A 20,056-nucleotide genomic window follows, 5' to 3' on the forward strand; every position below is an offset into this window, starting at 1 on the left:
AACCTAAAAAAGAATCTCTGTTTTCTCTGTTCCTTCTCATTCTTTGAGAAAACAGCTATTAATTAGAAAGTTTATGCCTGTTTCTTTTTGAAGAATGCAATTTCTTTTTACTTTCAAGCTTTGGGATTTTTTTTGTCCAACAAAAATGAACTGTTCATATTACATCTTTGTTCAGGCTGTCAGGTTTTCTCTCAATTACTAACTCATTTTAGCTCAGTGAAACAACAATTGTGGTAAATTTATACTCAGGTTCAGAAAAATGGAGTCCTGACCCACAGGTGCTATAACAATTTATACAAAAATGTATGTACATAAGCACGTCACTAAAGGAAAAAAGACATAAATCCTGTCACTGGAAACTTTAAAATACTCAGACGTGCCCTCCTTTTGACTGCTGGGGAGAAGGCAATGATATATCAACTTAAGCCTCATAACATGGTAGGAAATTTCACCTTCGTTATTTATCACTGGCTTGTGATACAGTTGAGAACACCATGCCCACACTACCTTTGCAAAGTTGCACTGGTCTCTGAGAGGTCACAACACACCGGACGTCCAGAAAAAAACCAACAAAACTAAATTCCAGGCACAATTTCTTCTGCCAGACAGAGCTGTCAAATTCTAGTTCAATAAAAATATAAAAGTTTCCTTGAGAGCATTGTGGATTTAAACTGTATTTTATTGGTGACATTTACCAATGCACTATGGTAATGCAGTCACTGGAATAGCTGGTATTTCTTTGCTTTAAATCTTTCTCTATTCACTGTTGAGAAGCTAAAGCAGAATAAGCCTGTTAGATGCCATTTCCAGTAACATGTTTTCCCCCACAAAACTATGTCTCCTGTTTGCTTTTTCATAACCAGTCCAATCTGGAGCACTTTTTCTGCCCCAATACACTTTCAGAGAAGTCTCCTTTTCTTCTAAAAACTTCACTCTCAACAGCATTAATAAAAACTTCGGATGAGCAGTACAAGGGATAAGATAGAGAGGCTGCAGTGAAGACTTACATATTACTTTCTCTTTTCTGTTACAAAAACTTTCTGGGCAGAAGCTTTCTTTTAACTTTTGCCCAGGGCTGAATATGTTGAGATAGCATCTTAAAAGGTTCCTAAATATTAGAGGAGTGATACTTTAAATCAAATGCCCAAAAGAAGAATGGAGGCAAAAAGGACAAGCATCTTTAAAAGTTCATACACTTACAAGATGCCAACAGAACCCTGGCTTGTATCAGAAATTGTGTGGCCAGCAGGACTAGTACAGTGATCAACCCTCTGTACTTGGTGCTGTACTTGCTGAGGCTGCACCTCAAGCCCTGTGTTCAGTTTTGGGCCCCTCACAACAGGACAGACCTCAAGGTCCTGGAGCATGTTGAGAGAAGGGCAACGATGCTGGTGAAGGGTCTGGAACACGAGTTTAATGAGGAGCGGCTCAAGGAGCTGGGGTTGTTTAGCCTGGACAAAAGAAGGCTCAGGGAAGACCTTATCACTTTCTACAATCACCTAAAAGTAGACAGGTGGGAGTTGGTCTCTTATCACAAGTAACAAGTGATAAGACGAGGATTTGACAATCCTCAAATTGTGCCAGGGGAGGTTTAGACTGGGTATTAGGAAAACCTTCTTCACAGAAAGGGTTGTCAAGCATTGGAACAGACTACCCAGGGAAGTGGTGGAGTTGCCATTCCTGGAGGTATTTAAAAGATGCATAGATGTGTCACTAAGGGACATGTTTTAGTGGTGGACTTGGCAGTGCTGGGTTAATGGTTGAACTCGACGATCTTAGAATACTTTTCCAATCTCAATGATCCTAAATGATTCCAAGAGTGAGGGAATGACACAGTGCTTGTGGTAACACTGTGGTAGATCAGTTTGATAATGCAGAAGGTTTCATTAATTTATATTACTAATAAATTTATGAATTTTTAATATAAAACTTTTTCCCTTCAAGAAAAAAAAATGCTATGAACCAGTCTCCTTTTGCATGCAACTTGCCAAAACTTGGCCCTTTGTCTCCAACCAGGGCAGTCCTCCCCGCATGCCCCCCTTAGCACCCTCAGGCCAGCAAAACTCCCGTAGGGAATGTAGACAGGAAGTAGAAATGAGTTTACCTTTTGTTGATTTACTGACAGCTGTTTGGAGAGGTGCTGTAAGGAAGAGACTCGCCTGCTTAGGGATCGTGCCTACAGAAAGTCTTTGCTCTGGCAGAAACACATCAGCAGCACCACAGTGGTAAAGAATGAAATACAGATGGGGCACTACTCACCAGAGTCATGCTAGGAGGCAGATTAAGCTGTAAAAATGCAGAAATCTGCCTAAAAATGCAGGTATACTCTCACCCCTATTACACAGCGTATTTCAGCTTTAGCAGATCCCCAGACTAAGTATGTATAAAGCACATGAGAGCGTGACTCCATTCTTCACATGAGTAATAACAGCCCATTTCCACCTGGAGCCTTACCTTGCAATACATTCCTAAAACATCTATGTAAGTACTACTACATAATTGTAGACTTTAACTTCATATGGGATAAAAAATTTTCATAAAATGACCGATTTTAACTCCTACTATTTAACTCTGAGCAGCTCGGGTCCCTGCTTCTCTCACAGTGTGCCCTTCCCAGTGCAAGCCATACCTGCTTCACGTCCAGTTTCTCTCACATCCCCCTCATTTCTCTTTTCCCCATTGTCCTCTTTCCTATTTGCTTTGCAGAGCTCCCAGTATTGCTGCATCTCTTGCTGTTGCTGCTCATTCCCCCAGTTGCAGCTCAGCTCTCCTCTGCCTGCTACCACAGCACTGGGGACCATGGGCAGCACCAGCGGACTGCAAAGCAAAGGCCTGCAATGTGTACCATCTCTTCTCTTCCACTGCATGCCACCCTTCTCCTTTCCATGTTTCCTCAGGCTTCACCTCCATTCATATAATTCTGTGGAATTAAGATACTTCAAACTGATTGAAACTCCCATGGGCACCACATAGGCACAGGCAGAGAGCAAATTTGGTTGTGAAGAAAAATACACTGCTCTCATGAGAAGGCAAAGATGGGCATAGGTTTTTGCAGACCTGCAAAATTTGCAATGTCTGTCCTACTGTACCTGTCTAGTGCTTGGCTCCAGCCTGCTTCACACCTTCTATGCCACTCTGGGATGCTCACCCAGACTGAATTTCTGGGGTATTTTTGAATCTTGTCCTCTGATGTCTGTTATAACTATTTGAAACAGCAATGACACTGAAGATAAACTCATGAAACATTTGCAGTGCACTTCTATCCTGCAGCAAAGCTGATAATTGGAAGGATGTTTGTCCAACACCCTGCCCGTGAGCAAGTCTGGGGTTTCATTATTTACAGCTCAAATGTTTTGCCTGCAGTCATATTAAAACTGGCACCATTTATCAATAAACTGTTTTCTTAAAATAGCTTCACCTTTAATATTCACATAATAATCTTTGTTTTATTATTTTCCTCAGAATACTTTCGAGAGGAGAAAAGCACAGCTATTCCCACTGGGCCACTAGGGACAAGGCACAAGGTCCCAAACACTTGCTGAACTGTTGTGCAAGAAGTTCAGCGGGAATCAGCCAACAACGTCTGCAAATCTACATGTGCTGGGAAAAACAATTCCTACATTTTACATACGTAACTTATATCAGAGCTGCCATATCAGCTATCAGCTACTAATATCTGATAGATAAGGGATAGCTAATGGCCACTTATCTCTTTATAGGATTGCAGCTTTCTCTTCACAACTTACAGGCACCTGCATGCAACTATATCTGTTTATCTAAACCAGAGATAATTTCTCTGCAGAACTCCAGTCATACACACATTCTCAGACTGTGAGGCTGCAGCAGTGCTCCTAGTTTAAGTAGTACGTGCTTGATTTGGAAAGTATTTTATGTCTTTCTTTTCTGTCAAAGCTTCACATAGGTTGGTTAGAATGCTGCTGTACTTTAGATCATCCTGAATAATTAATAAAGAGCTTGCCAGTTCTTGAATATATTAGCAGTGAAGAAATATTGCTTGAACTTGTGAACTGTGATCAGCTTGCTGCAGAAGAGAAAATCCTTTCTCCTCCTTTCATTACTTCTTACAACATTAAGTTCAAAGAATTCTTTTGAACAAAAGGACAATATTACAAACTAATAATGCTCATTAAATAAGTCTGCCTCTTTTGTTCTAACATACTCAGTGCTGGAAAGCCTAAAGAGCAATTACAGAAGGAACATCTTAACAAAAATTCATCTCTCTCCCTCCCCTTCAGCAATAATAATGCAGGCACTTAGAGTTTCAAAGCAATCTTAAAACAATCCTGGCCAAAGGCATTCTTAAGTGCAAATAAAAAAGTCAGCACCAGTGAAAAATCTAGAAGGGAAAAAGTCATGTGGTGTCTTCTCTGCTCTCTCATAGTCTTTGGCAACTTCACTAACTGTTCCTAACCAGTAATGAACAAACCAGAGTAAGGAGTCCAGGGCTGTCCCCCATAGGGCAGATCATGGCCACTCTTTGCCTTCATTTTCTTATCTGACAAACAGTCTCTCAATAAAATATTAAAAAAAATAAAAATAAAAATCCAAGCACCGAGGAATGTTTTTTGTGTTGTTTTGTTTGTGGTTTTTTTAATTATATTTACTACATTACAAGAACTAAGAGCAATGTCAAAACTTCTGCTGACAGACGTCCACAGCTCTCCCCTGAGGATTCTCTCCTGTCTTCTCATGAAGGGCACTCTAATGGCTGAAGAAGGGCTGCAATGTTGGAAGTGGCCCTGAAGTTCATACGTGCTAGTGGAAAAGAAAGTTTTCAGATTTTGCTTCTACTCTTTATTCTTTCACTGCAGTTCATTTACTAAGTCAGAAAAAACACAGAACTCACTTGCATAAAAATAATGCAAAAAATCTAACAGATGTGGACATCTTGGATAAACAGGTGTTGTATGAAAAACCTTAAAGCATATTTCCAAAACCCCAACTGAATGTACAAAGTCAACAAATTCATACTGACTGCCTATTTATAGAACTTAGCAGACACTTAAGAGCTTTCTGAATATTCAGAACTAATTTTAGAAAGACAGAGAGCCAACCTATGTTCAAAAGTCCTTACAGATATTGTCACTTTTGTGATTTTTTACTTCATTCAAAGCAAGCTGTTGCCTCAGTTCTAGTACTGTAAAGTTGTATTTTTATAAACAACTTATTGGCACAATTAGAATTACTATCAAAATAATATACCAGCTGGTTACTCGCTGTCACAACCTGGGATGATTCTCTGGAACAACGGCAAGTTTGTAATAAGATACTATACAGCCTTGGTGTCAAGTCCTTAGCATGACTTTAATTCATGCTTTAAAAAAAATTCTGGGTTTGTTTATGTTTTATTTGCTTGTGCATGAAGAGAAGTATAACATACATCCAGCTACATTCAGAATTCATCCTTTGATGCTTTAGGTACCTAACCAATTTTTAGATAACTGATCATCTTGTAAAATGGAGTGCACCATCCTGTCTTTAAAGCTTGCTTTATCTCACTGTATTGCAAACATACTGGTAGCATAAAAATATATGTCTGCAGAAAGGATCTGTATGCACAGTAGGTGATAAATTATTCTGAAGATATGCTATAAAGCTTTGATGGTGAAAGGCATACCACTCAGGTCCTCATGCTATGCCCTGTGTAACTACAGTTGACATCTTTATCAGAGTGCTCCTATTCTGTTTCCATTATAATAAAATCCAGAATAACTTCTCTGATCTGTGTATGTTAAAATATGCAGTCCTGTCTCTAACAAAGAGCCCCATTTCTGTAAGCAGCTTTACACTCCAGACACAGCTTCCTAAAAGTCCTGTTCTTCAGGTTAATAAAGGAAAAAAAACAAACATGTCCATACATAAATTAACCACAGTCATGGTTTTGTAATGCACTGCTTGAAAGGCAATTTTTAAACTATAAAGTGGTTAATCGAGCTGTAAACCTGACCAGTTTACACATTTCAGCAACTTTTCACATACTATATATGTATATTGTTCACTGGTGTACTTAACACAATAATTGTAAATTGTACCATTTTTATTTAGCATGTATATGCAATGTGATTACCACAGGCTCTTTGGTATGCACAGCATACTGCTCAGTGCTCAAGGTCTTACAGGAATAAACTGGGGGGGGGGAAAGCCCCCTAGTATTTCACCACTGCAAAACGAAATCGTCCTACAATACAAGCAGCCATATAAAGAGCAGATTTGTGGTTGATCTTACGACTTCAAATGTGGCTTTTCCTTACATGCAGTTGGTTCAAGTGTAAGTAACCATTCTCTCTAAGCCTAGTGCTTCTCATAGTGATGACTATAAAAACAGCCACTACTTCAGATTCTTGATCTAGCTTTTGACTTACACTGTTCTTTTGTGATAGAAAAGAGGTAAAAAATTAAAATGATATATAAAAACTAACCCCCCCACTTCTCAGTGCAAATTTTAGTAGCTAATACACCTTTTCTCTTTTAAGAACCACTTAACTACTTTTAACATTGCTTAAAATATACATAATACACATATATCCAAACACATATAAATAATCACAACTAAAAAGAGACTGAGCCAGCAATATTTCAGCTCAAAGGTAAAAGCATGAGAGATTTATTTATGAAAGGAATCAGGTCACTCCAGCACAAACTCCCATCCACCATAAACATTTTAACACCTATTAGAAAAATGTATAACTGTAGAATGTAGAAACAATGCACTGGTGTAGAAACAACACATTGGTGTAGAAATCAGGAATAGTTTTTTTGGTCCTTAGACGATCTAAATTCAAATCATGTTTCAGCACCTATGAGGAAACAATCTCACACAGTATTGTTCTTGCAAATTGCATCACCAAATAACATAATACTTTTCTTCTATGGTTGGTTGTTAATGGACACAAATATGAAGCTTCGCCTGAGCTTGGTAACATGTGATTTCTTTACTGAAAATGTACTGACCTCTAAAATAAAGATTCAAAAACCTGAAGTGTAATACACATTAAGGGAACTAATCTCATAGTCTTTTAAATTTCCTGCATGAATAATCATTGTGCGCTTCTTGTTTGCCACATATTTTGCCTTAAAAGGGGGTGGTTGATACAGTGGAAATACAGAAGAAGACTTGGTGTACTGCAACCTCAGCAGATACAGTGGCCCTTGTACCCAGAGAGGCAATACGGCACAGAAGGAGCGCATGGGCAGGGGCAGCAGTGAAGGAGGACTAAGAGGCAGAGAGGTTAGACCAGTAGATATTTGAAGGTCCCTTCCAAACCAAACCATTCTGTGATTCTACAACTGTGCCTGTCTCCTACGAATGGCATAAGTTTGAGGGTAGAGGGCAGAGAAGAAGACTAATATTCCCATCTGAAGACGACCCTGGAGGTTATCCACTGCAGGGTCTGACTCATAGCTATGGGAAGGAAGGGCAGCAGCAGGTCACTGACTGAGTTTTGGAGAGCATGCTCACAACTCTTATTTTTGCCTTGAAACTAGCTCAGAACACTTGAAGATTCTCCTGCTAGAGATTTTTAAATTACAAACTAAGCACGCAAAGACACATAGCTCTCCTTTTTGCTTTGAAAGGTTAAAATGAAGCACAGGAAGAGGGGAGTGAACTGTTGTAAAATACAGTATTGCCTGAACATCTCCCCGTTGGACAGAATTGCTTTTGGAGAGTGTCTAGTTGCCCAGAATGAGGCATTTCTGTTTACATCCTTATCTGAAAAAAATGAAGTTACAAGCTTACCTTGCCAAGATAGGCATGAAAAATGACGTAACATAAAGAAAGAAAACCACGTATTTCCACTTGTTGATGTACAGTTAGCTCACATAATTTATTAAAAACACAAGATACTAATCAAGTGCACAGTATACCTACATCTTTTCACCATGGTAGGGTCTGAAAAACAGTAAAGAAATTATTTTGGGGACCTGCACAAAGGTACAGGATTAGTGCAGAAGAGAAAGATCCTAGCAGAGACAGATTGGGGGCAAGTACTAAAGCGAGGAAAACTGCTTTTGGAGCAAAAAAATTCAATGAATGCACCAAACCACATGACTAGCAAGTTAGAAAGGAAGGAGATCATACAGCTGATGCAGCAGCAGGAAACTGCCAGCTGTTGGCAAAAATCCTCTGCACACTAACAGTGTGAAGGTCCATCCCTGTCCTCAGCTAGCCTGACTCTGTTGAGCACTCTGTAACTGGTGTCTGAGATGCAAATGCCAAGGCCACAGAACCCAGAGAATTAGCTAAAAGAACAGAGGTTTTACTCAAAATGGTGAAAATTAAGGAACCTGTCAATTAGGACAGTTACTCCAGTCCAGCATGCATATGGCTTACAGGAGAATATATGGACACACCTCTAGACTTTTTTTTTTTCCGACTGTTAATACTAGAGACAAGCATAAGGCACACTAACACAAAAGATCAGTAGTATCATGCTGGTTCCTATTGGGAGGGAGTGGGAGGAGCAAGGAGTCTCAAAGGAAGTTAAGATTATTTCAAAGGAGAAAAAAAAACACTAGCCTGAGTTCTGTTGGATGATGGAAGCGTGAAAGAATTAAGATGGCTATGATGTACGAGATTATTGATTATCCCAGGAAAACTGTGTTTAACTGTAGCAACAACTCTCATCAGTGAGAGACTAAATTAGTGCCCAGATCTGTTTTATAAAGACATCGGCAGACAAAAAGATTGCTCTACTCACATCAGAAGAAGAGAAAACGCTGACTTTCAACCTGATAAATGTGTAATAGAGCTACCAGAATAGAAACATTTTACACATACGAGAAAAACAGGCATTACCCAGCACAGATTTGACAGAGGAGTAAATCTACAGAGGAGAGGATAATTAATAAATATTTAAGCTCACGTATTTTGAAAAACGTGGTCCCACATAGCAATCTAAAGAACAAGAAAATGCATTACATAAGTTTGATTGCAGTATTCTTCTCTTTTTCCATTACTGACCTCATTGTATTAGCATGTTACCCTTTCATGCCTCTGCAAAACAAAACACTAATTGATTTTGAGATATCCTGACTAATAATCAAAGAATTCTGATTTTTCAAGCTAGGCTGATAAAAATAGTTTAATTCACATATGGATGTATATCCAGGGGCACAGTAACGGCCATTAAATATTTCACAGTACCCAAGATAAAAAACAGAAGCTTCTTATTTGCAGACACACAATACTACTACAATGTTGGAAGTTTCCAGTAAAAAACCGAGCCAAAATCCCAAATTAAACCCTTCTACACAGAGAAAGAAAAAATTAACAAACATCACAGATTTTTTTTTAAAGTTATTTTTAGAAAATAAGGTGTGTTCATTCCTGAAAAGGGAAGGTGTCTTAGGCAGGTTTTCACATATCTGCTTTAATAATCACACAGAACTCAGAGTAGGATGCAAGTAGTATTTTAAAGTTCTGAGCGGTAAAAACAGAGACTACAAAGATTTACAGTAACATAAAATGCACACTGCTCTAACAGGCAAATTAACTTCACAAGTGTGACATGAGAGTGCAGCCCTGAAAAAACACACACTACTATCTGTACTTCACCACATACAACAGCCTTTGGCATCTAAAGCACAGGTAAAAGCAGCTCACGAAGGACAGGAAACAACAGAAACTCATCCTGGATATAGGTTCTGGGTAGCACTGTCAGTTGTTCCCACTAAGGCAGACCATGCACTGACCCAGGAGGGACTCCTCTGAGCGGTCAGCAGAAATACAATGCAATTACAGCCCACAATAACTTTAGCACTTCATTTAGGAAAAAAAAAAATCCTCCTTTTAGCAATTAAAAAAAAAAAGAAAAGAAAAGAAAAGAAAAGAAAAAGAAAAGAAAACAGGAACCTGTCTTCCTAGCAGGAGCACAGCCTGGGACATGTAAGGATGTTAACTGAAAGAGCTCCTACACTCTTCTGTATCAGGAGTTCTTTGTTGCCTGACAGTAAATTGGAAGGACAGTCATATTTAAAAGTAAAAACAACAGGCTGCGTCTCTGGAAGAATGCAAAGGAGCCCCCGAATGAGTAAGAAGAAAAGCAGGTTACCTTTAGCAAGTCTCCTCAGGATCTGACAGCGGCATTTGAAAGAGACAGCTATCATTCTGGCCGCCTGCCTCCCTGGCAAAGCGCGCTCGGGGCTCTGCTCGGGTGAATGCAGCAGCAGCCTATGAATTCCTCCTTCCGCACATACCAGGAGAAAGGTAGCCCCGGTAGGGAGTGACAAGGCTTAATTCCTCTTGGCTGATGCAGAGATCAGCTCCATGTCATACAGCAAAGCTGTGTCATTCACTACTAGCGCCGTCACCACCACCTGCATGAGGAGATGAAGGGCTTACAAAGCCGTATTTCTTTAAAAGCTAGAAAGCATCCAAATGCACACACGGACGTGGATATTAGAGGGAGACGTTCCCCAGCCTCTCGCATTCCCTGACCCTGCAGGGAGCGATGGTTGCTGCGCCAGGCAAAGAGCCACATGTTTCAGCAAAACGTGGTGATTTTTCTCCTCTTTCCTCACATCTTTCCTTTCCCTTACTGTTCCCTCTAGATAAAAAGGGCAGCAACACCAGGAATCCTACTTCTGGGGGAGGAGGAGTCTATTTTAAATGGAAAATATTCTAATCAAACTATAATAAAGATTTACTCTTACAGATCTGTAAGAAAGAAGAAAAGAAAAAGCCTGATTTGATAACCTGGAAAGCTTTTTGACAATCGTAGACAAGTATATTACAGCCATTGAAGCACAGACCACAGGGGGAGGGAGAGAGCTGGAGGGAAGTGATGGATTGTTGTGTGTGGGCAGGATCACCAAGCATTTGATCACACCAAAATAAAATGATGCTGCATAGAAAACAAACAGCAAATCAGGTTTTTTCCTCTCACTGGAGAGCAGATTTTAGTGCACCTGAAAAATATATTTGGCCAAACATTGCACCATTTATAAGATATCTTCAGCTCACCAGGAGTTTTATATCCTCTCATGTCTATTCAGACAGCAAATTAACCTGCTTGTAGAATTCATTCAGAAAACTATGAAGTAGAGCACACCTCTTAAACAAGAGTTTCATCTCACCTTTATGGATCCAGAAAACTACCACAGGACAAAACTCCACACCCATCCTAAAAAACAAAGAATCAAATCAAAATAACCTATATAGAGTTTGTCATGTCAAATCTATGCACAAACCCTAAGTCCTGCATCAGATACTCCCCTTCAGAAAAAAAGATAATTATTTCTTTCTCAAGATTTATCCTTGAGTAATATATTTAAAACTGTCTTCATATATTCTGTCCCATTCATGTGCTTTCATTACAAAATTCTGCCATCTTTTATCTATCACTATATTTACTGTTATGGTCCAGTGTCATGGTGCACATCTTCTATGGTCATCTACTGAAAGCCTGGAGGAGGCACAGACAGCTTTCACATTTGGAGCCTTTTCTCTCTCCCTGCCCACTCCACACTGTATCAGCAGCCCTGTGCTTCCATATTATGACTCCCTATTACAGTGATTGCTTTTTTTTTTGTTTGTTTTATTGGTTAGAGCAACAGCCATATTTCCAAGGGCAAGGTGAAACATTCCATCAGCACAACTGCAATTGCCCAGACAGATCTGGTGAAAATTGATTTTATTTCATTGTCATTAAAAACAGATAAGGGTAATCGAGTCATCTGTTCACCATCCTTGTTATCACTTCTTATAGCTGCTATTGTACCAGACAGCCATAAAATCCAACCAGCAGAAAAGCAGATGCACCTGAAGCCATGGACTGATGGCTCCAGCCCTGTAACCACAGACCTTCGGACAGGGATGGACAGGGTGTGCAAGGAGGGGTGAAACTAGGGGAAGAACATGAAGGTTTAAGACAGTGTAATTCAATGGTCTGGAAGAAAAATGGAAAATCTTGGACTATCGCGGAGGGGGAAGGGGAGAAGAGTTGTGTATTTGTATTCTCCCATAAAGAGAAAACCAAGAGAAGGGTAAGTGGCTCTCTCTCTGACAATACGTTTTTTGAGTTAAAAATTTGCCACCATTCTTTCAGGTCACCTTCTGCTCAAGTAACAGGACTTCACATCAATAATACCAATAAATACCACCCTATATCTGCTTTTCTTTCTCTCTCATGCCCTGGAAAAGCTATTCCAGAAACCATCTCAAGCCTATAGCCTCAGCACACAGCCTCCGCTCACAGCTCTTCCAGGTCTGACATGCTGAAGCTGCCCGAACTTGCTGCTCTCCTTCTGCAGACTGGCATCCAGAATCCTTATTACTGTCACTGCATCTGACAGATACCTGTCCTCGATGCCATAAACCTTGCTGTGCCCAGACAGACCCATTTAAACACTTCCCCTTAACTCAAGGGCAACCAGAAGATACCAAAAGACCATCATTTAGCTGCCCTAATATTTGTTCTTTGATTCTTCCCCGTCAGCTGTGGGGTCATCAGGCAGCTGGTCTCTGCTCCCACCTCTTTGGACATGGACCTGCCAGCATCAGAGCCAGGTGAGCCTGCAGTGCTCCTCCTGCCCTTCAAAAGAAGGTAATTTTGGTGAGCAGCTCTTAACTCAGGAGTCCACTTTTGTGCAATTTTAACACCCTTGAGGACTTCCAGTGTGCAAAGAATGGCAAGAGGTTGTATCTACACCACAAGGAAGAACTGATTGCTGCTTGCCTTTGTCATTTGTAGCCTCCTTTACCAAGGGGGCTGAACCAGCGTTAGCTGTGAAGTTCAGACACAGGAGAAAAATCAAGCCTTTATGTAATGAAATGCTGAGCCCCAATGAGATTAAGTAAAACTGTGCAACACTGTTATTATACAGAAATTTTGACATATATGCAATACCGGTGGCATACTTGGTCAGAAAAGGTTTTACTAACAGTGAAAAGATATATTCCTTGATCCAAAAAGCTTATTGTATTGTTTACTACTTCTAGATTACTGGTGTATATGCTAAATAGCCTCTGAAGCACTGCAACAGTCACTTCCAACCAAGCCAAAAGGATTAATTTTTGTTTATGTTTCTTCAGACAATTCTTCTGTCCTTGCCAAAGGAGGTCATGTGCAGATTTGAATTCCTCAAAAAGATTTTGGATGGCAAAGAATTCATACTTCAAGTACAGCACAGAACATAATGATATACTGTATGTACTGCACTTCTTTTTTTCCTCATTTTTGATAGGTCAAGAAAAGATGCACTTACTGAAACAATTTCTAAAATAATTACTCATGACACACATGGTTTTATCACCTTCTTGCCTGACAATCATCAGGATTCACAGAACTGTTCTTGTCCAAAGTTCTACTTCTGAAATGAATTTAACTATATTTTTTTTTACCAAATTAAGGATTTTGTGATTATTAAATGTCTCAACATTCCAAAAGCCAGCCATCATTTTCTGAGGTGTCAGTCATTCAAGCTCGGTTCGGGAGGAAAAACTGGCTGTTCAGGAGGAAATACGGGGAAGGAGGTAAAAACAAAAAGGGGTAGGTAATGTAATATTAGGAGATCAAAAACCTTCAGACATAGTGAAAAATTATTTATACTCTATATAAGACAGGTTAAACTCTTTAGTAATTACATTTCTTCCTTATTAATCAACAGAGCTACACATTTTGTTACTGTTTTCCCTGGGCTCATCTGTAAGAATCTTTTTTCATTGTGATCCATTTGGACAGCAGCATGAATTTATATCACTTTTATTGCTGCACTCATTTCTTTCTTCGGGAGTCTGAAAGGTTATTTATAAACTCTAGAATATATGTAACACAAATACTTTGTCAACTGAATTTGTATTCATAAGTACTCAGTAGAAGGTCATTAGATGAAAGAAGCTTATATTTCCATATGATAAGCCAGGCAGTATATTATACGTACCCTATTTAACACCATCTTCTGGTTAATCTTATCAGATCATATTAGCCGAAATAAATGAATCAAAAAAAAAGTTACTATCTATGACACTTCTCTGTAGAACAAAAAAAAATATGTAATGAAATTTCTCTAAAGTAAATTGAAGATTATAACCTTTATACAGTGTGACATTTAGATACAATCAGGAAATTTCTGTTAAGAAACAGTATTCAATGAAGAATACAAATTCTACAAAATATCAAATTGTCTTTGAGGGGAAAAAAATAAGTTTGCAAAAAATGCATTTCTGTCCAGAAAGCATGACTCTAACATATACATCCTTCTGTTTCACAGAAATATCTATACCCAGAAGATACTCTACGTTTAATTCTACGCATGCTGTATCAAACATTTCCTTTCATGTACTGACTGAACAGCATCTTAAAACCAGTTACTCCTCTCTCCCTTTTTCACTTTACAGGGGATTTGTCCATATGATCTGCTATAATTGTTTCTGGATGTCGCATGCTCCTATTTTTCTTTACAGGCTAAGTTTGTGTGTAACCACCTTGAAGCAGATGCACCACAGACTACTTACTCAGTCATAGTGATGTACAGCATAGACCCAGACCTTTAAAGAAAGCCAACCTGTGGGGTTCAGTGGAGATGTGCTCAAACTACAGTCTCACCAAGACATTAAGGCAACCAGAAAGACATGCAGATATCGAATGTTTCATGTGCCAAGAAGACACGGTGATATCTACTGGATCTACCCGCATAAGAAAACTGAAATTAAATATTACGAAGTCTGAATGCATTAAGATTTTGTACAACTCAATATTTTGTTTCATCATCTTACAAGCTACTGCTGACATCATCATTTTACAAGCTACCACATTATTCAAATGGAAAAGTCAGATTTTTAAGGGAAAAGAGAATTAATTTAGCTCTAAAAATAACAAATGATTGTAAGGATATTTCTGTTTCAAAAACTAAAACATTTCCACTATAGTATTTGATACATGCTTATATCAATCAAGAACTAGCAACAAAACCAGGAATCTCACTCCTAACAAATCAAAATTTTTCATCCCCAGGAGCCGTATTCCCATGCAGCAGCAGGCTCAGTCAGTCCAACATTTTGCAATGGATACTGCTCTCTTATGAAGATTCTCCTTCACTATAGGGAGAGAGAATAAAAAGGCAAGTGCAATAAAGACACCCTGTTTCTCCCCAGTGCTCAGATTATGAAAACAGACAACTTGTCAGATTTGCATAATTTGGAGGATCTTGTAAATTTATGTTTTTATTAAATCAACTACAGCAGCTATTTTCTAGCTATATTAACCACATTTGCAACACTGTCAGGCAATTTCATGCAGACATTGTAGTGGAATGCTTTAAAGGCCATTAAGAGTCATAAAAGGTGCTCTGGCTTCAGAGGATCCTCACTGGAGCACATATGAAGGAGATACAGCATGTTGAAAAACAGGAATATGTATGTGCTGAAAGCAGTAAGACATGACAAGAACACATCTGCTAAAGATCTGAGTCGATGTCAAAACACCATTGCATGGCAACACAAGTATTTTAGCTTCACTGCCTAGGAAGAGATTAGTAAAAAATAATTCAGGGGCTTTCTAGGTAGAAAAAAACCAAAGTCTTCATTTATTGGCTCCAAGAAAAGTTAGCCTTTTTCAATTAGTGCATATTAAACAAGTGGTGATAAAATCAATCAATATTACCACATTCCAGGATGGATTTCTGTTGAAGTGTTTTATAACACAGCAGATTCACATTTTAATTGATTTTTTAAAAAGTCCAATTTAATGATAGATTTTATAAAATTTATAATGCAGTATTAAAGTAAACAGAATATATATACCTTTTCTATATGAAAATAACTCTCTGGCACATGCTACCCTTCAGCATAACACAAGGAACAGCATTCCCTACAATACCCTTTACAGCAATGGCACACCAAAGCTTCTCAAAAAGAGCTTTATCTTACCAGTCTGTTTCAAATACTTGCAAAAATTAAACCTGTCCTTTTCCATGAAACTGTGCTGATATATAAAGGTTGAGAGATGTTTTCTACTAGAGAAAAATCTCAAAAAACCTTTGAGATGCGTAGTACCACTCTGCCTTTTCATTCCTAATTTCATTTCAGCTGCTGGCAAACAGGCTGTTCACCTTTTCCCCAGGCTTTCGTAGGCTCCAAATCTTTGTTTAAAATTAATTTAGGACTTAATAGATTTAGGAAATATGAAGATGCCACATGTATTACAAAACTTAGAAACTTCTAGTAGGACAAGTATGTTGCAATCTCTCAAAGGTAATATCAAGCATAGTCGCAACTAATTGAGATTTAATTCAGAAAGAAGTCAACATCATCATCTTCAAATGGTTTGGGTTGGAACAAACCTTAAAGATCATCTAGTTTCAATCTCCCTGCCACCCACTAGACCAGGTTGCTCAAAGCCCCACTGAACCTGGCCTTGAACACTGCCAGGGATGGGGCATCCACAACTTCTCTGGTCATCCTGTTCCAGTGTCTCACTCCCCCACAGTAAAGAATTTCTTCCTAACATCTAACCTAAATCTCTCCTCTTTTAGCTTAAAACTGTCCCCCCTTGTCCTATCACTACCTGTTCATGTAAAAATGTGCTCTCTCTCTTTTTTTTTTAACTCCCTTTAAGTACTGGAAGGCTGCTCTACAGTCTCCCCAGAGCCTTCTCTTCCCTAGGCTCAACAACTCCAGTTCTCTCAGCCTGTCTCCAATGTTCATGGCCCATGGAGAATGTTAATGGCCCTCCCCTGGACTTGCTCCAACAAGTGCATGTTCTTCTTACGCTGGGGGACCCAGAGCTGGATGCAGTACTCAAGCTGAACCTCACAAGAGCAGAGCAGAAGGGGCAGAATCACCTCCCTCAACCTGCTGACCACGACACTTTTGGTGTAGCCCAGGATGTTGTTGGTTTTCTGTGCTGCATGAACACATTGCTGGGTCATGTTGAGCTTCTCATCAACCAACATCCTCAGGTCCTTCTCCTCACGGCTGCTTTCAATTCATTCACTGCCCAGTCTCCTGTACTTGTGCTTGGAATTGCCCCAACCCACAAGCACGTTGCACCAAGTCTCTTCTTCTTCTACATTTCTAGTATATACACCCACATGTACCTTTTTTTTGGTTTGGATTACAATGGTAGAAGAGAGTGCTTACTTTCTGGAGCGTTACTAATAATTTGTCCTTGCATCTTCTGAACTGGCAATTAGTAAAGAACTTGAAATTTTTTAAAATATAATGAAATAAACCAAACCCAAGGCAGTCTGTCTGGCCTCTCAGCAGAAGCAGCAGTGAAAGTACCTTGAACAGCACTGTGCTTCCCAGGATGTTTGTAGATCTCATGGAGAGAAACAACAAATAATGACCCCGTTCAATGAACACAATCAGCCCAGCATGGGCTCCTGCCAGCAACATGCATATAATTACAGGCTTTGGGATTTAACCTAATCTCAAAACTAAAGGATGACTCTGTCTTACAAGTAGCTTCCCACATGCTGCACTACATGGTTAAAGACTCCTGTAATTACAATTTCTGTAAGGCTTTGTAGTTTATAGAGGTTTTTTTCAATTAATTAAAATTATGACCTTCCAATTGCTACATCAGTCTCTAACGAAATAAAGCTAAGCATTCCCTCAAAATTACCATACTGGAAGTGGGGACTCTCTCTTCCACTTAGCAGAAAACGACTGGTTTTACTCTCATTTAAAAACAAAAAAAGATTATGATTCTACTGAAACACTTGAACAAAAGTGGAATAATTATACCTCTCTCTAGCTATATTGCTTTAGTTCCATATTTTTATCAACCTATTTAGCAGCTATGAAATTGGAATATCACAGTAGAAAATAAAATGTGTATTTGGAGGGATGACTCTAGAATATAATACAAAGTCATTTAATCTACTACAAGAGATTTTTTAGAAATTAGCTCAGTAAATTTTAGGTGCAAGATACAGCAACAGAAGATTATAGCTCAAGAGATGCAGCACATAGAAGGGATGGCACAAGTAGCTTTAATCAGCAACAGCTCCAACCCTTTACAAGATGAAAGGAAATGCTGATTCACTGATACAGTTGTACTCCTACCTGTGTACAAGCTGCAGGAAGACATGGTAGCAGCTGCTTTTTCAGAACAAAATGGAAACTGGGTACTGAAATTGGATACACATTGGATGTTCGCCTGCAGTATCAGCAGCAGCCAGTCAGCTGGCACCGACCACTGTATCCTTCCCAGGCCACACAGACTATTCCATCCCAGAAGCAGAACTGGTACTAGCAGTACTAGGGAGTGTACCCCAGAATACGATGACTCTAAATATGACTCAGCAGATCATTCAAGGTAAGCAAATGACCTGCAACCGTGACACAGGTTTCATGCTATCATTGCTTGTATAAATGGGGGAAGACTAAGTACAAATATCAAAAAGATCACTACCTGCCTTGCATAGGGAGAGCTGTACTAGAACTTGATATTCAGCTCCAGTATCTATAATGGGGTTTGCTTGGTTTAGATTTGTTTGTTTTTAGAAGGCTGAAAAACTGGAGAGAATGCAGAAAAGTGCACCAAGAGTGATTTGAGCAATAAAAAATGCCTCATGTAGCGCAAGACTCAGTAAGCATAGTATCATATTGGAAGTGTTAGGAAAGTGTCCTGATTACACAGTGCCTAAAAGCTGTCACAGGAAGGACACATTAAGCGCCCAAGAACTTCTATGTCACATGATGGAAAAGCAGTAAAATTCAAACTAATCACCATTTGCTGACTGGAAGATCTACTGACAGATAAAACTGCCAAAATGGTTCTCTGAAGAGCCACTGCCTTTCTGTCTTTCCAGAATATGCATTTTTGCAAAACATCAGTTACTGGACTTGCTGTAACAATAACTGGGCGGATGTCTGCTTACATGGGGAGTAACCAAACATCTACATGTCTTCTCCTGTCTTAAAAAGCATACAAAGCAAGAGATGAGATTGTGATGGCATCCTGCTGTCTCTATCTACCTTATGGACTGGAAGAGTCTTCAGACTATTTTCATCCTTAAAATACTAATCAGGCATGCACAACAGTGAAATCTATATAAATAAAATGTTATTAAAGATAGAACTAGCTATACACAGTTAAACATTTTATCCAATATGTAATTAACACTAATACAAAAGTCTGTTTATAATCAGAATCCTTAATGTGTTAGAAAAACTGGCCCATTATGCTCCACAATTGCTCCATATTCTCAAAATGCTGATACTTCAAGAGTAGGAAAACCCTTTTGTGCACCATCCTTAGATCCTCACATCCTTTCCCTTTTGCTGTAAAAGAAGGGGCAGGATGCACAGCAACAACCAGCAAACACACATGTGCAAAGTAGCATAAAGAACGTTATTTACATCAAGAAAAAAAGAACATATATAACATGTATGACTCAAAGGAAATTATCACCATGCTTCGCTCTCAGGAAATAGTCACCAAAACAAACAAAGGAAAGGTTCCTAGGCAAGGGGTTGAAGTATTCATAAGTCTCAAGAGTGAAAGGTTGATAGCTTCAAGCTTGTTTTAGCGTTATTCCTCCGTGGATCATTAGTGCTTTAGTGCTGTCCCACTCCTATTCATCATACTTTTAACAGCTCCTTCTAAAATAGTCTTCCAAAAAGTTTGTAGCTTGGCCAGTATTTATTAATTTTGTTTAACACCCCTCCTCTTTTTTTTAAATCACAGAAATCCTAAAATCTCCTAAGGTAAACATGAGGTCATATACAATAATGATCAATAACAAACCGGGACCAGCTAGATACAAGGGCAAAACAGTGCATTCAAGAACTCCCCAACAGAAAACTAAAATACATCAATCAGCAAAGCAAATGTTACTCTTGGAAAATTAAAGGGTAACTGAAGAAAAAACAAAGCACTAGTCTTCCTGTATTACTGTGGATGTATGACTTCTAAACTATCAATTAGTAGTAATAAATCCCCACTTTAATAGTTTTCCAATACTTCAACATTCTTGTACAAAAACTCACACATTTCTTTTGCAGTCTCAGGTATGAAATTATAGCTTAACAACAGACATCAAACTTCATGTTCTGTATCACATTTCCACTAATCAACTAGCAATT

At 38.9% G+C, this 20,056-nt stretch overlaps 1 protein-coding gene across 9 annotated transcripts in view; it reads right to left on the bottom strand.

Annotated features, from left to right (window-relative positions):
• Positions 1-20,056, bottom strand: part of GRIP1 (glutamate receptor interacting protein 1) — a 322,759-nt gene that overhangs the window by 151,592 nt on the left and 151,111 nt on the right. The window contains exon 1 of one of the 9 annotated variants that reach the window (XM_032687523.1): positions 10,074-10,165. The exons of the other annotated variants lie outside the window; for them this stretch is intronic. Coding sequence (XP_032543414.1) covers positions 10,074-10,128 — 55 coding nt within the window. The 5' untranslated portion in view covers positions 10,129-10,165. Of the gene's footprint in view, positions 1-10,073; positions 10,166-20,056 lie in introns of those variants that run through there. 9 annotated transcript variants of the gene reach the window in all.

Source organism: Chiroxiphia lanceolata, chromosome 5, assembly GCF_009829145.1.
Source record: "Chiroxiphia lanceolata isolate bChiLan1 chromosome 5, bChiLan1.pri, whole genome shotgun sequence".
In the NCBI taxonomy this organism is placed as follows: Eukaryota; Metazoa; Chordata; class Aves; order Passeriformes; family Pipridae; genus Chiroxiphia; species Chiroxiphia lanceolata.